General features: G+C 39.7%; 1 protein-coding gene across 1 annotated transcript in view; it reads right to left on the bottom strand.

Annotated features, from left to right (window-relative positions):
- Positions 1 to 17,444, bottom strand: part of NSF (N-ethylmaleimide sensitive factor, vesicle fusing ATPase) — a 153,436-nt gene that overhangs the window by 73,043 nt on the left and 62,949 nt on the right. The window contains exon 9 of the mRNA XM_066363119.1: positions 6,056 to 6,255. Coding sequence (XP_066219216.1) covers positions 6,056 to 6,255 — 200 coding nt within the window. The remainder of the gene's footprint in view (positions 1 to 6,055; positions 6,256 to 17,444) is intronic.

The raw sequence follows: 17,444 nt of genomic DNA, 5'->3' as shown, positions 1-17,444 counted from the left end.
ATTATCATATGGGTCCACTGGATCTTTTTATAAATCTAAACTATATTATGCTATTTCAACATTCTAGAAATTATACTATCATTATTCATCAATTCCCAACTATGCTAAAAATATTAAAATAATAAGAAAATGAAAAAATGATAAAACTGCTTATAATGATGCAATAGTGAAATAAATATCACTATGACATTATCCTTCAGTTTTCTTAGTGTTCTTCAAAGTAGTGCATCATCTTTCAAGAAGGTTTAAAAGAATTCTGGAGACACCATTCACCACCTTTGTTGCATGATTTTAGTTTTACCTGAACACAGTTGAGAACTCAGATTAAAAAAAATTTTTTTTTTTAATTTATTTTAGAGAGGAGAGGGAGAGACAGAGAGAGAGAAGGTGGGGGGAGCTGGAAGCATCAATTCCCGTATGTGTCTTGACCAGGCAAGCCCAGGGTTTTGAACCGGCGACCTCAGCACTTCCAGGTTGACGCTTTATTCCACTGCGCCACCACAGGTCAGGCCAAAAAAAATTTTTTTTTAAGACTTTATTTATTCATTTTAGACAGAAGAGAGACAGGTCACGGGGGAGAGAGAGAGAAGAGGGGAGGAGCAGGAAGCATCAACTCCCATATGTGCCTTAACCAGGCAAACCCAGGGCCTTGAGCCAGCAACCTCAGTGTTCCAAGTTGATGCTTTATCCACTGCGCCACCACAGGTCAGGCAGAGAACTCAGATATTTTAAATGCCCTGGTGATAATGGCAAAAAGGAGGGAAGAAGGGAGAGAGAAAAGGAGGGAGGAAGAGAGGAAGGAAGGGAGGGAGAAAGAGAGGAAAGAAAATCAACGGAGAAAGATATTTCACAATTACATGACTCCAAAGATGAATGCAAAGAGTGGGATAGCACTTGAGACTCTAATGAAAATGGTAAAATTGGTCATTATAAGTAAAATCTCAGAATATGTGCCTTCAAATAATGATATTCTACATAAATTTTCTTAAACTCAAGAATGAATGAATGTATTTCTAAAAGAAAATATGACAAAAAGAAAATATCCCATTTTCATCCTGTTACTTATTCAACAAAAAGTCTTCAATGTGTTGTATTTTGTGATAAAAAACTAAGCCATCTCATTTTTCTAAAAGGACACATGACAGTATTCCTCCATCTTTTATTACATCAGTGCATCAAAATATCCTTGATATAGTGTATGCTTTCTTAAATTTACCTCTTTTAAACATTTTTATATGAAGTACAGCACAGAGATAAAGTTCACAAAATGTGAATGTCAAAAAATGAATTGTCAAAAAATGAATGTCCAAATAACCATAACAAGAAATAGCCTTCTACCACCATTTCTCATAGGCAAACACAATCTGATTTTATGGTAATTATTTTTCAGTTTCCTTTATACTTTAACCACCTAAGCATATGTCTTTATTTCTTTCTTTTTTTTTTTTTTTTTTATATTTTTCTGAAGTTGGAAACGGGGAGGCAGTCAGACAGACTTCCACATGCGCCCAACCAGGATCCACCCGGCATGCCCACCAGGGGGCAATGCTCTGCCACAACCAGAGCCATTCTAGCGCCTGAGGCAGAGGCCATAGAGCCACCCCCAGCACCCGGGCCACCTTTGCTCCAATGGAGCCCTGGCTACAGGAGGGGAAGAAAGAGACAGAGAGGAAGGAGAGAGAGAGGGGTGGAGAGGCAGATGGGCGCTTCTCCTGTGTGCCCTGGCCGGGAATCGAACCCGGGACTCCTGCATGCCAGGCCGATGCTCTACCACTGAGCCAACCAGCCAGGGCCGCATATGTCTTTAAACACTACACTTTGAATTTTATATAAATGGAATCATCCAGTAAGTATTCTTTCTTGTCTGGTGTCTTTTCTTGAATATTTATTTATTTGTGAAATTCAAAATTGTGTGTAGCCAGTCTGTTTATTTTTATTACTGTTTAATACTTCATTGTACATATACATGACAATTTATCAGTTTGCTGGATATAAAATTCTAAATTGACAGTTTATTCTCTTTCAGTTCTTTAAAAACAACATGCAACTGATTTCTATCATTCTGTTAAGAGGATAGCTGTCAGCCAAGTGTTGTTTATTTGAAGGTAATCTTTCTTTATTGTCTAGCTGCTTTTAAGATTTTCTCTGTTTTCATTTACAGAAGTTTAACAATGATTAACTATAGATGTAAACTTCTTTGGTAGTTCCCTTGCTTGAGGTTGATATCACTTCTGGAATCTATAGACTAATGTTCTTCATCAGTTTTGGATAGTTCTAAACCATTTTCTCTTCAGATACTCCTTTTTCCATCATCTTTCTCCTGACTTTCTGGAACTTTAAAGATATTCTTACAGCATTCTTTTTCTTCATTACTTTCCTTCTTTGTCTCTGGTTATTTTTGTCTAATCTTTCAGTTCATTAATTCTCTCTTCATATGTGTCTAATATATTTAAAGCTATCTATTTGAGAGTTAATTTCAGTTAATGACTTTCTCATTCCCAGAATTTCTTCCCCTCCCTCCTTCTTTTTTCTTTTCTTTTCTTTTCCTTTCTTTTCTTTTCTTTCTTTCTTCCTTCCCTTCCCCTTCCTTCCTTCCTTCCTTCCTTCCTTCCTTCCTTCCTTCCCTCCCTCCCTCCCTCCCTCCCTCCCTCCCTCCCTCCCTTCCTTCCTTCCTTCCTTCCTTCCTTCCTTCTAGAGCAAGAGAGGCAGGGACAGACAGGGAGGGAGATGAGAAGCATCAACTTGTTCTTGCAGCATTTTTGTTGTTCATTGATTGTTTTCTCATATGTGCCTTGACTTGGAGGCTACAGCAGAGCCAGTGATCCCTTGCTCATGCAAGTGAACTTGGGCTCAAGTAAGCAATGCTGGGCTTCAAGCCAGCGACCATGGGGTCATGTCTATGATCCCACACTCAAGCCTGTGACCCTGTGCTCAAGGTGGTGACCCTGAGCTCAAGCTGGTGACCTTGGAGTTTTTAACATGCGTCCTCAGCATTGCAGGTCAACGTTTTATCATCCGCTGTGCCACTGCCTGGTCAGGCCCAGAATTTCCATTTGACTTTTTCTTAGTTTCCAGTGCTCTGCCAAAATTCTCAATCTTGTTTCTCTTTGAATATGATAAGAACAGTTATTTTAAAAGTCTGCATCTGAGAATTCCAATATCCAGAGGCCCAATTTCTATAATCTTTTGTTTCTTTTTCTTCATGTTGTTTGTGTGTCTGATTGCTTTTGATCATACACCAGACATTTCATTTCCAAACTATAGAAATAACTGGAAACTCTGCATGATATTACCTTACTCTAGGAAGTGTCTATAATTCTGCCAGATGTCTGAGGCATTAGTAATTCAAGGACTCTCAATCCAATTTTGGAAAATGTCATGATTCAAAGCTGATCTGTAGCCTTTTCGAGAGCATGTCTACTTCTAGTTATCCCTTACTCCTATGATGTAGCCCTTCAGGGTCCCAACTCAAAATGAGGCATATTTATCAGGTGTTCCCTCTTTGTGGACCATAGGTCCTAATCTCTGTACCTGCCACTCCCACTAGCCTACCAAAAGGGCTGCCTAGCTGTTTAGTGACAAACTCCAGCACTGGCTAATATCTCCAGAAAAACAGTAACCTTTTTTTTCCTGAGCCTCCATGTACTAGAATCTTTTTTATCTGGGCCTCTATTCTTCCCCTAGATCTTATAAGTCCTTTGATGTCTTCAAGGAAAAAATAATTAAATATTTTGTTGAGCTTTTCTGGTAGTCTTCAGTGACAGGCATGATTCGTTACTGAATCTTCCTCTACCAAAAGTAGAAATTCCAGATTTTATGTACATTTTTACTAGTTTCATTGTTCATCATTGTTTTTTACACCCACTGTTTCCTTTTGGGTTCAATTTCCTTCAGTTTCAAGTACATTCTCCTTCATATTCTTCGAGCAAGCTTCTGTGACTAGCTAATTCTATTAGTCTTTGCTTGAAAGAACATCTTTATTTCACCTTTTTTCCTGAATGAGAATTAAACTGGGTATAAAATTTTAAGTTGACAGTTATTTTCATTTAGCTTTGTGAAGACACTGTTCCACTGCTTTCTGGTCTCTCTTGCTGTCATTGAAAAGTTTGCTGTCAACATAATGGATCTCTGTCTGTATGTTATCACCATTTCTTTTTAGTTAATATTAAAGATGTCTCCCCCCCCCCCACACACACACATACTTTTTTTTACATCTCCCATTTCACTACAATGGGTCTAAAAATAATTTTTATTTATCCTATTTAGAGTCCATGGTGCTATATGTATCTGAGCATTTATGGGTGTTATCAATTCCAGAAAATTCTCAACCATTCTATCATTTAATATCGCTTCTACACTATTCTTTCTATTTGGGCTTCTTACTTGAACTCTGTTACCTCAACTTCTCTTTCATATTTTCCATCCTTTTATCTCTCTGAGCTATATTCTGGGTGATTTCTTTAGATCTATTCTTCTGTTTAGCACTTCTCTCTTCAGCTGAAACTACTGGCTTATGTTTAACCTGGATGCTGGGCCCAATGATAACATGTTCCATTTACTGAAGCTATTTTAGCTTCCCCTATGAGAACCTCTTGCAGCCTCGGCTGTTGGATTATTCCTTGGGTTTGCATATATCTAACAACCCTGTGGTATCATTAACCCAGGATTCATTTTTAAACTATTTTCTCAGCTTGGGGGCCCCAGATCATAGATGAGATGTGTGTGTGTGTGTGTGTGTGTGTGTGTGTGTGTGTGTGTGTATTTTCAATTCTAAGCATGAGTCAAGGATCCATGGTTTAGAATCCTCAGCTCCCACTTCAGAACCCAGGTAGACAGTTAAATGTTTTTGTTTTTTCTCTATGCTAGTAGGCAAATCTTCTCTAGTCCATTCTTTTCATTGGGAATACAACCCCTTTGAAGGTTCCAGTTCCTGGTCCATACATTAAGTGGGTTCAAAGACTTATTTTCCCCAAACTCATACATTACCAAAACCAAAGCTTCAGCTCATATCTTTGTCATTCTTATTTTCAGAGTTTTCATTTCTAGAGATTTCTTTTTTGAGAGCCCAATTATACATTTACAATGAATTGTATATTCTACCCAGCATATGAAAGTTATTGTAGAAGGAAGGTTTTCAAGTTGCCTAGTCTATTGTATTGCCAGAAACAAAAATCCCATGACATTATTTTTAAATACTGTCAATAAAAAAAATATGTAATATTAGTCTCTTAGTTTGGGTTTTCCAGTGTAACAGAATCAAGATCCATCCTATTAGTCCCCTGAAAAAATATATATAGATAATTGACTAACAGAATTATGATGGCTGACAAGTCCTAAGATCTACAAATTTTTCTGTTCTATTCAGGCCTTCAACTAATTGGATAGAGCCCATCCACATTAAGGAGACCAATGGCTTTGCTCAGTCTACTGAGTGAAATGGTAATCTCATCAGAAATACCCCCCCTCCCCACTCAGAATAATGTTTAACCAAACGTCTGGGCATCCTAAGGCCTAGTCAAATTGACAACTAAAATTAACCATCACAATTAGTAAACTCTGGTTTTCTTTTAATTAATTTTATTTTTTTCTAAGATCTAAATCAAGCTTGCCTTTGAGACCTAAAAACTCTTATCTGTCACTCTATACTTAGCTGACTCAGTAGTAAGTGAGTTAGCTTTCTGCAAATGAACCTAACATAAACATAATTATAGAAGTCCCTTTATGGATTTAATTTCTCCCTTCTCCAAAGGGTGAGTTCAAATCTCTGGATGTAACGTGGAATAAAAGTATCACCTGAAAATATATTTATGATCTGTTTTTGAAAAATTTTTGGTTTATACCATCATCTATCTTTGTCTTATGAACATATAGGTAATGACATCTGCTCATGTCATGTAAATCCCCCATGATCCTGGTTGACATAACTTGGTACTAAATAAATTTTACCCCAAATTTTTCAAAATATAGATTGTACTAACAAGTTTTCCACCATAACTCTGGGTTTCATTCATCATATAACTGATAATAAACTTTTACTGAATTATATTAACATTACCCTCCTTTGCTCCTCTTCAGCATCAGCAAAAAGTTTACGAATGTTAGCCTCTGATTCTCCCACATACTTGTTAAGAATCTCTGGCCCATTGACCACTTTGGGCTCTCTTGCATTCAACATCTTGCCAATTTGTCGAGCCAAGAGAGTCTTACCACAACCTGGGGGCCCATATAACAGGATGCCTTTAACGTGTTTGCAACCTATAAAGGAAAAGAAAACAGTCATATCAACTAACTAAAATCCAGATAAGATATCTACAGGAAAGTTTCCTTTCTTCTTCATATGCACATTATGAAAAATACAGTGATTCCACTAATATACATTAATATCCTCATGTCATAAACAGAACAAGAATGAACAAAAGAAGTTCCTTTTTTTAAAAAAAAATATCAGAAACAATTACTATACTAGTACCAATCAATATTTGAGAGGAAAAGCTGCCAATTAAAGGTCCTTGGGAAAGTATATTGGAACTACCATTTAGAACAAATACTTTAAACTCTGTCTCTTTTAACTAAATGCCTAATTAGGAACTATCACTTATTTTTCACTATTCTTTAAAGTCGGGGGGGGGGGGGGGAGCTGTTTTTGATTTGTTTATTTGTTTGTTTTGGTAAATATAACCGAACACAAATCTATTATGATATAATAGATTATGAAAACTCTCTCTTAGTCATAGAAATTACAGGTCAATTTGTCAATACAAGCACTTGAAGAAAGGGCAAACATGTCTGATTTGGACAATATAGGGAACAATCCATAGGATCCAGATGGATATTACAGACTTTGTGGGTAAAGTTTAATGTCCTACTTCATGTGGCTAATGCCAAGTGAGGCACATGCTTTCTCAGAACCACCCAGATGAAGAAAGTTCTTTTCAAGGCAAGTACTGCTCAATGCCTTAAAGGCCTCATTAATAGCAAAATAGCAAGACTAATGATCTAGATGCCCCAGGATTTCTTTAGCCAATTCTAACTGAGCATTTACTCCATTTTTTAAGAATTGGATGACTTGTGGTTTCTATTTACTCACTCTAAAAATTCTCACCTTTCTAGCAGTTTCACAGTTCATATGCATGACTTTGTAAGTTTTTAAATTTCTCCTACACCAAAAAAAGCATGCTGTGATACAATGAATTATTAGATTTCAGTGTTACACTCAAAACTGCGGTCAAAAAAGAAAATTTCTGGAAATGAAATATAAAGCGTGTTTTCATTTAAAACAAACCCCAAAAAACAGCTTATCCTTATTTGAAAAGAAAGTCTTAGCCTGACCAGGTAGTGGCACAGTAGATAGAGCATCAGACTGGAACACAGAGGACCCAGGTTTGAAACCCCAAGGTTGCCAGCTTGAGCGTGGGCTCATCTGGTTTGAGCACAGCTCACCAGCTTAAACCCAAGGTCGCTGGCTTGAGCAAGGGGTCATTTGGTCTGTTGTAGCCCCCTGGTCAAGGCACATATGAAAAAGAAATCAATGAACAACTAAGGTGACACAACGAAGAATTGATGCTTCTCATCTCTCTCCCTTCCTGTCTGTCTGTCCCTATCTGTCCCCCTCTCTGTCTGTCACCAAAAAAGATAAAAAATAAGAAAGCCTTAAAAATTATATCTTCAGGAAAAAATTGTAACAATGCATTTAATAACTCATATAAAAGAAATAAAAAGATACAACCAACTCTACTAGAAATTTTAGATTTTGAGAAGGAAGACCCTATGGGTTGCCAGTAAGGTCATTACTTCTATCATTATGTCAAAAAGGATTCCCTATTAAATCCCTGAAAGTAATGGGATCTAAGCTTATGGTATGGCCTGCAGAAACTATGGGAACTTAGTGAGAACCCTTGAAAGCTTAGTCTTAACCTTTCTCATCACAGAGCAAATTCCTGTCCCAAGAACCAGGGCTCAATAAAATAAAATGTCTTTCCTCTTGACCCACCCTTCAAGCATGAGTGGTAGGGAGGTGAGAGGAAAAGCCTTACGCTTCTCCTAGAGGTCAGCACCACCAAGCACTGTCAGCATCCAAGTACTGTAACTACCTGGAGCACATCTGCTGAGGACTCTGGAACCTGCTTCCTAATCTTCCCCTATAAACCAACTGCTACCATCATGCTTTGAAACTATTCCTATATATAAACCACCTGCAGATGCTAGTGATGATGATGGTGAAAGAGGTACAAGGAGAGGAGAGGCAGAAAGAAGAAAATGAAGATTTGCTGAGTACCTACAAAGTACCTACCAGGCCTTATCCTCATCTCCAATTTCTTTACTTTCTCCAAGTTCATCAACTTCCTCCTTACCATACTTCCCACAATATTAACCCATACTTTCTTTCAAGGACTCAACTCATCGACTTTCTTATCTCCTAGAATACCCACCCCACAGCCCTGACCATAATAGGGCTTTACTGCACCTACACACTAGTCATAGAGCACAGCCAGAGAATATTATACCACTGTGTTGATATTCTCACAATTTCATGCTATCCAATTTCAATTCTATCTCACTGCTTCCTCAATACTGCATGTCATCCTTTGCTTGTTTTTGCTGATCATCTCCCATTCCTCTTAGTAACAATCCAGATGTACACTATTCTATTCTTTTCAAGTGCTAACCCTGGCCATTAATTCTTAAAGATGACCTACATTCTTATTTTACTTAAAAAAAAAAAAAAAAGACTAGGGACTCCCTTTAGCTCCCTGAGTTCTGGGTCTACAAATTTGTCTGCAGACACATCCATTCTCAACGTCAACATTGGTTCTCAAAAAGCAGGTTTTCATCCTCTTCTTCAAGGTTTAAATTGCAATCACTTGTATATATACCTTCTTCTCCATTAGACTGTGAAATATTCAAGGGCAGCTACTATCTCATCGCTCCTAAAAGGTAAACATGTAGCATAATGCCTAGCACATAATATGTCCTCAGTAAATAGCTGAATAAGTAAATTGTGGGTTCCTTTCCTAAAAACCTCAAAGAAAATGAAGAGAAGACTGTTTTAAAATTTTTATTTAGAGCTCTTAATTTATGGGATGGTGTTTACTTTCATAGCTGAACTAATTTAAATGCCCAAAAGAACACATTTGAAATGACTGGGACTTTGCAAATTTAGCAAAACAAATTACACAATATATAAATACTAGAATTTTATTATTTTTTTTTTTTGTGGCAGAGACAGAGAGAGTCAGAGAGAGGGACAGATAGAGACAGACAGACAGGAAAGGAGAGAAATGAGAAACATCAATTCTTCATTACAGTTCCTTAGTTGTTCATTGATTGATTTCTCATACAGTATGTGCCTTGACTGGGGGGCTACAGCAGATTGAGTGACCCCTTGCTTGAGCCAGCAACCTTGGGCTCAAGCTGGTGAGCCTTGCTTAATCCAGATGAGCCCGCGCTCAAACTGGAGACCTCGGGGTCTCAAACCTGGGTCTTCTACATCCTAGTTCGACACTCTAGCCACTGCGCCACCGCCTGGTTAGAAATACTAGAATCTTAACTCTAACTCTTTTTATACATGGAAAGTGTCAATTTAATGTGTTCTGAATTAAATTGACTCAGATCTTGTAAAAAAAAAAAACTAAACAATTCACAAAATATCACCATGAAGCTTGAGAGAGATAAAAATACATTTCCATGGGACTTATTTTATATAATACAGGTCTCTGAAATGACAGAATCTATTCAATAGAACATCAACAGAAATGTCACGGAAGCTCTAGTCTGCATTAGCACTATAATTCTTTGAGGGTCTCAAGAAAGCACATCAAAAATATATACTGACATATGAAGATTTTCAAAATCCACTTCTACAAAGGAAGTAGTTACTTGAACAAGCAGTGGAAATGAGACTTTGTTATTACCATTATTATTATAGCCTATTCTGACTTATTAAATAAGCATTGGTCTCTAATTTTAAATGAGTCATAAAAACTTTTCATAAGTAATTCCATTCAACAAAAAGTGTATTAAGCTCCTGTTTGGACTATGCATGAAACTAGGTGTTAGAGATACAAACATGAAAACAGTTATCCCTACCTGCAGGGCATTCCTGGTTTAGCAGTATAGTATATCTACAATATAATATGACATTATCAGAGATATGTATAAAATGTTTTTGGAACCTAGCCAAGAGAGACTTGATTCTGTTAGGGTGATGGCAGAAAATTAGGGATGGACATAGGGGAAGAGGTAACATTCAGTCTGGGCCTTGAAGGATAGTACAAGGTTCATGACTGGGCAATGGAGAGGAAGTGGAACCTTTAACAGAGAGACTGGAATGATCGACTGCACAGAGGTACGGATATAGGAAGCTGTCCTCTCAAAACAGCCAGTAGTAATCTGTCATGGCTCAGCCTTGGAAGTGAGGAGAAGGGAGTGATGGAGATGACTCTGACAGGTTCCCAACCACGGAAGGCCTCTGACATTGTGCCCAGGAGTTTTTAACATGTTTCATAAAAACTCTGAGATTTTTAATGAAACATGTTTTAATGAATCCAAGGAGGGTGGACAATAAGATATGTGTTTAAAAACTAAGTCAGGTGGTAGAGTGGAGGAAGGACTAGCAAACAAAGGCAGAGGGTGGAAGTCTAGTTGAAGAAATGTTCCTAACCTTTTTTTGGGGACACTGCTGCACTGGCTGGCTCTGGATTGTCACCAATTAAGCTTTTCATATCCCTCCAAGTCCTTTGGAAGTACATGAGCAAATGGGACCAGAGGGCTCAGGAGGACACCTCCCTACTGATGCCCCAGCTTTCTCCTGAGCTTCTCCAGAACATTAAAGCATGGCTCTGATCTTGGGGAGCCTCTGATCTCTGGCCGCTAGACTGCCTGACTGCCGAGCTGTACTGATTGCTATTACTTTTTATTTCTTTATGTCTTACATGCCTCCTCAATAATCAGAGATCAGTACCCTGGGTTAGGGAACTAAAAAGTAAAAGGCCAGGCAAAGAAAAGGAGGAATCAGTGAAACTGACTTTTTAAATTGTCATATTCTCTCATTCTATCTTTCAATTTCTTTCCCATGGAATAGTCTAATGTACCTTCCTAAAAAAATGCACAGGTACAAAAAATTTGCATACAATTTTGAAAGGATCCTTAGATCCCCTGAGGTCTACTCATGGAATCCAAATTAAAAACTCCTAAACGGCCCTGCGAATGGGTAGCTCAGTTGGTCCAGACACCAGGGTTGCAGTACAATTCCCAGTCAGGGCACATACAGGAATGAACCAATGAATACATAAATAAGTGGAACAACAAATCGATGTTTCTCTCTCTCTCAAATCAAAACAAATTATTAATTAATTAATTAATTAATTTAAACAAAACCAAAAAACTCTTAAATGTACTACTGAAATCATCCAGACAAAGACTGGGAATGGAATGGGGCAACAGTAGTCGGAAAAGAAAGGAAGATGTGGGAGATATTCATCAGAACTTAGAGATCAAACAAAAATAAGAGAAGGAGGAGTCAAGGATGACCTTAAAGTATGCAGCCTGAGTACAGAAGTAAAATGAAGACACCCTCAGAAGATCACCAAGAAGACAGCAAGAGGAGGGCAGAGAAGTCATATCTTTGGTTTTGGCTATAAGGCATTTGGGATTCAGGCAGTACTGTCCATTAAAAATACAGGCTGAAAACTCAGAAAAGATATCAGAACTACTGGTTCAATATATATATATATATTTTTTTTACAGAGACAGAGAGAGTCAGAGAGAGGGATAGACAGGGACAGACAGACAGGAACAGAGAGATGAGAAGCATCAATCATTAGTTTTTCGTTGCGCATTGCGACACCTTAGTTGTTCATTGATTGCTTTCTCATATGTGCCTTGATCATGGGACTTCAACAGACCGAGTAACCCCTCGCTTGAGCCAGGGACCTTGGGTCCAACCTGGTGAGCTTTCTGCTCAAACCAGATGAGCCCACGCTCAAGCTGGTGACCTCGGGGTCTTGAACCTGGGTCCTCGGCATCCCAGTCCGATGCTCTATCCACTGCGCCACCGCCTGGTCAGGCACTGGTTCAATATTTTTGAATGTCTGCTCTGGGCACATGAAAAGGTACAAAAGTTTTAAGCAGAGGAATGTAAAAACAGGGATACATACTGCAGAGATAGAGGATAAGGCCTGGAACAAGGTACCTAAGATACCTTTTTTTTTGAGAGACAGAGAAAGAGGAAAAGGAAGGGAGGGAGGGAGGGAGGGAGGGAGGGAGGGAGGGAGGGAGGGGAGAAACAGAAAAAAGGAAAGGAAAGGAAAGGAAAGGAAAGGAAAGGAAAGGAAAGGAAAGGAAAGGAAAGGAAAGGAAAGGAAAGGAAAGGAAAGGAAAGGAAAGGGGGGAGGGAGGGAGGGAGGGAGGGAGGGAGGAAAGAAGGAAGGAAGGGAGGGAGGGAGGAAGGGAGGAAGGAAGGAAGGAAGGAAGGAAGGAAGGAAGGAAGGAAGGAAGGAAGGAAGGAAGGCATCAACTTGTCATTGCTTCACTGTAGTTGTGCATTGATTGATTGCATCTTGCCTGTGCCTTGACTGGGGATCAGACTGGCACCACTCAAGCCTAGCCAGGCTTGGGTCTGACCAAACAGTGAGTGGCTGATAAGGAGTGAAGGAAATGAGGGAATCAAAGAAATATAAAGGTAGATTGTTGAAAAAATTACCAACAAGGATACTAAAGTCACAAACAACATACAGACAAATCACTCAGGGAAGATGACAGGAAAAGCAGGTAAACCAGACAGCTTCTTTGGTTCCCCTGTTCATTCCTCTCCAGCAGGGCACTCTTGTTCTCTCTCATTTTGTTCTCTAAATGTTACTGACAACAAAAAGTGTTAATGTTTAATATATCATTAAGTAATAGCTATTACTGAAGGTACAAATAACATAAAATGTACAAAGAAATGAGCATAGCAAATGGTAATGCCATTGTTTACTAAGGATTTATTAATGACACACTGGAAACTTATTATAAGACAACATTCAGTAAAGAGTTTAGGCAGGGAGAGGGATAGATAGGGACAGACAGACAGGAACGGAGAGAGATGAGAAGCATCAATCATCAGTTTTTCGTTGCGACACCTTAGTTGTTCATTGATTGCTTTCTCATATGTGCCTTGACCGTGGGGCTATAGCAGACCGAGTAACCCCTTGGTTCCGAGCCAGCAACCTTGGGTCCAAGCTGGTGAGCTTTGCTCAAACCAGATGAGCCGGTGCTCAAGCTGGCGACCTCGGGGTCTCGAACCTGGGTCCTCCACATCCCAGTCTGATGCTCTGTCCATTGCACCACCACTGGTCAGGCTCAGTAAGGAATTTGACAAGGCTTGTATCTCATTCTAGACTCCTTGTTATAAAGTATGTTTGATGATTCACTAGAATAAGAACCATAAAACTACATTTTAACTATGTTTCACAATAGATATCTGTCAAAAGGATGAAAGTATGATTTGTGGTCAGGTGCCAGATAGGTGAGGACTGACTGGATTAAACGCATTAGGAAGTAAATCAAGTGAAAAAATCTCTAGAGAACATTAAAAATTACTAATGGCCCCACTCTTCTGACCTAGATATCACAAACTAGCAAAAAACTAAAACCTAGGGGGCAGTGCTATCTTTGAGTTGCTCAGTTTTTATTTTGCAAGGTAAAGATTTCATAAACAGCCAGACCAGGCAGTGGCGCAGTGGATAGAGCGTTGGACTGGGATGCAGAGGACTCAGGTACAAAACTCCGAGGTCGCCAGCTTGAGTGCAGGGTCGCTGGCTTGAACAAGGGGTCACTTGCTCTGCTGTAGCCCCCAGGTCAAGGCACATATGAGAAAGCAGTCAATGAACAACTAAGGAACCACAACGAAGAATTAATGTTTCTCATCTCTCTCCCTTCCTGTCTGTCCCTATCTGTCTCTCTCTCTCTCTCTGTCTGACACACACACACACACACACACACACACACACACACACACACAAGATCTCTTAAACAAACAAGAAATCAAGCCTGACATCTATCACCACCCATTTCATATAAAATATATTTTAATATCAAAAGGCAGGAAGGACATAATCTCAAAATAATATATATTATTATTCTGTATTAAATAAACTCAGTTTTATGTACACTGTTACAAGCAGGGGCTTTTAAAAGTCAGCATGCCTGGATTCAGATCCTGGTTCTACTACTTTCTATCAAGGAACAATAGCCAACAACCTTAGGAGTTTATTACAAAGATTAAATATAATGTACATAAAGCACTTAGCATTCTTACTGGCACTCACTAAGAGTTCATAAGTATTGGTTATTAAGTAGTATTAGCTTATTTTTTATCATCTTGCTGTCGAGAAATGATGAAGTGGAGACAGACTTCCATCTAGCATGTGAGACTTAGAACTAATAAAGCTGACTGTAAAGCTTGAAAACAAAAACAATTTTACTTACAAATTTTTTTCTGAGAGTGACTACTATAGCCATCTAATACTTTATCTAATTCTATTGTCACTTAAATACTGCAAACTACAGTGTGTCCGTAAAATCATGGTGCACTTTTGACCGGTCACAGGAAAGCAACAAAAGACGATAGAAATGTGAAATCTGCACCAAATAAAAGGAAAACTCTCCCAGTTTCATACCTATTCAGTGCAGTTCGATGTGGGCTCACGCACAGATTTTTTAGGGCTTCTTAGGTAGCTATCCCATATAGCCTCTACAGACTCGTCACTGACTGATAGCCTACCAGAACGGGGTTTCTCCACCAAACTGCTGGTTTCCTTCAACTGCTTATCCCACCGAGTAATGTTATTCCTATGTGGTGGCGCTTCGTTATAAAGGCGCCGATATTCACGTTGTACTTTGGTCACGGATTCGAATTTAGCGAGCCACAGAACACACTGAACTTTCCTCTGTTCCGTTCACATCTCCACTGGCATGGCTGTGGGCTGCTCCGCTGTCTACACGGTGTTAAGTCATCATCTGCGCATGCGCACATGCTGCCACATCATCCTACAGAAACTGGGAGGGTTTTCTTTTTATTTGGTGCAGATTTCACATTTCTATCATCTTTTGTCGCTTTCCTGTGACAGGTCAAAAGTGCACCATGACTTTATGGACACACTGTACAATACCCATTCCATTGACGAACCTCTAACTCCAAGTTAAATTAATAGTAAAAGAGGTGGGGAAAAAAAAAAAAGAGGTGGACCACATCATTTGCACAAAGATTTGACTACTGTTTGATAAATCGGGATTCTCCATGGCTTTCCCCTCTCTTCTTCCTGTGGATTAATATCAGACTCACTCCTGCCTGTTTTTCTTATGCCTTGGGCAATCAATCTATACCTGTTTCTCAAGATTTCCAAGCTCATTTAGGGTCAATATGTAGCTAGTTCATCCATAACAACCAAGCTACCATGATTATCAGTTCCACATGTACACATCCTTCTATCATCTTCCCCCCTGCCTGTTCTATTGTATGTTTCTTTTCCAAAGTCCTCCTTCTCACCCCAGTTGCAACCATTCTCAGAGTCCCTGGCAGATATCAGAAAGCTTCCACCCCCCTTTCTTAGGGAACATACACTCTGCTCTGTTGGCACTCATCTGGGATGCATGACTTGGTTCTACTGGGATTCTACTGGGTTCTAGACTATCACAGCCCATCCTTTGCCTCCTAGTTTGAGACAGATTAGCATAATATGCCTTTTTACCTTATTTCTAGCTACCACTCTCTCACTTGAATTAGAATTCTTCCAACAATGTACAAAATACGGAATACTGTTTTGAGCCTCAGGTGTTGATCTGCAGTGATTATAATCATGCAAATTTTGGCGGTGAGAAGTTTAAGAGGTTTTTCTTTTTTCTTTTTTTTTAAGAGAGAGGGATAGACAGTGACAGACAGACAGGAACAGAGGGATGAGAAGCATCAATCATTAGTTTTTCGTTGTGCGTTGCGACACCTTAGTTGTTCATTGATTGCTTTCTCATATGTGCCTTGACCACGGGCCTTCAGCAGACCGAGTAACCCCTTGCTTGAGCCAGCGACCTCGGGTCCAAGCTGGTGAGCTTTGCTCAAACCAGTTGAGCCCGCGCTCAAGCTGGCGACCTCGGGGTCTTGAACCTGGGTCGTCTGCATCCCAGTCTGATGCTCTATCCACTGTGCCACCACTAGGTCAGGCAATTTAAGAGGTTTTAAAGTGTGTGCTACAAATAGTGCTGAAATGATTTCTGATCTAAAAATCTAAATAAGGCCTTATCCAATATAATAAGTCTTATACAGACCCTCTGATCAAAGGGATAAATGAAAATATTTTAAGTTATCTAATACACTAATTGTAACCTTTCTATATATACATATTTTTTTTTATTTATTTACTTATTTATTTTTTCCCCCTGAAGTGAGAAGCGGGGAGGCAGTCAGACAGATTCCCGCATGCACCTGACCAGGATCCACCCAGCAAGCCCACCAGGAGGCGATGCTCTGCCCATCTGGGGCATAGCTGCATTGCAACCGGAGTTATTCTAGCGCCTGAGGCAGAGGCCAGGAAGCTATCCTTAGTGCCCAGGCCAACTTTGCTCCAATGGAGCCTTGGCTACAAGAGGGGAAGAGAAAGATAAGAGAAAATGGAGAGGGGGAAGGGTGGAGAAGCAGATGGGCACTTCTCCTGTGTGCCTTAGCTGGAAATTGAACCCAGGACTTCCACACACTGGGCTGACGCACTACCACTGAGCCAACCGGCCAGGGCTTAACCTTGCTTTTTTAAAAATGTTTTTCTTTTTCTTAAGTGAGAAGTGGGAGGCATAGAGACAGACTCTCTCATGCACCCCAACAGAGATCTATCTAGCAAGCCCCCTATGGGGCAATGCTCTGCCCATCTGGGGTCGTTGCTTCACGCTCAGCAGCCAAGTTATTTTAGCGCCTGAGGTGAGGCCATGGAGCCATCCTCAACACATGGGCCAACTTGCTCCAACTAAGACTGCAGGAGGGGAGGAGAGAGATAGAGAGAGAGAAGGGAGGGGAAGGGTGGAGAAGCAGATGACTGCTTCTCCTGTGTGCCCTGACAGGGAATCGAACCTGGGACATCCACACATTGGGTCAATGCTCTACTGCTGAGCCAACCAATCAGAGCTAACCTCTTTTTTTTTAAAAAAAAAAAAAAAATTCAATTTATTGGGGTAACATTGGTTAATAAAATTATGTTTCAGGTGTATAATTCTATAACATATCATCTGTATATTATATTATGTATATACCACCCTAAGTCAGGTCTCCTTTGATCACCATTTATCCCCCCTTTACCTTCTTCTCCCTCCCCCACCCCCTTTCTCTCTATAATCACCATACTGTTGTTTGTGTCTATGAGGTTTTTTCCCTTTGCTATCCCTTCACCCTTTTCACCCAGTCCCCTAACCCCCATCCCCTCTGA

This window comes from Saccopteryx leptura, chromosome 2, assembly GCF_036850995.1.
Source record: "Saccopteryx leptura isolate mSacLep1 chromosome 2, mSacLep1_pri_phased_curated, whole genome shotgun sequence".
In the NCBI taxonomy this organism is placed as follows: domain Eukaryota; kingdom Metazoa; phylum Chordata; class Mammalia; order Chiroptera; family Emballonuridae; genus Saccopteryx; species Saccopteryx leptura.
The sequence above is the reverse complement of the archived record's forward strand: the minus strand, read 5'-3'. Positions and strand labels throughout refer to the sequence as shown.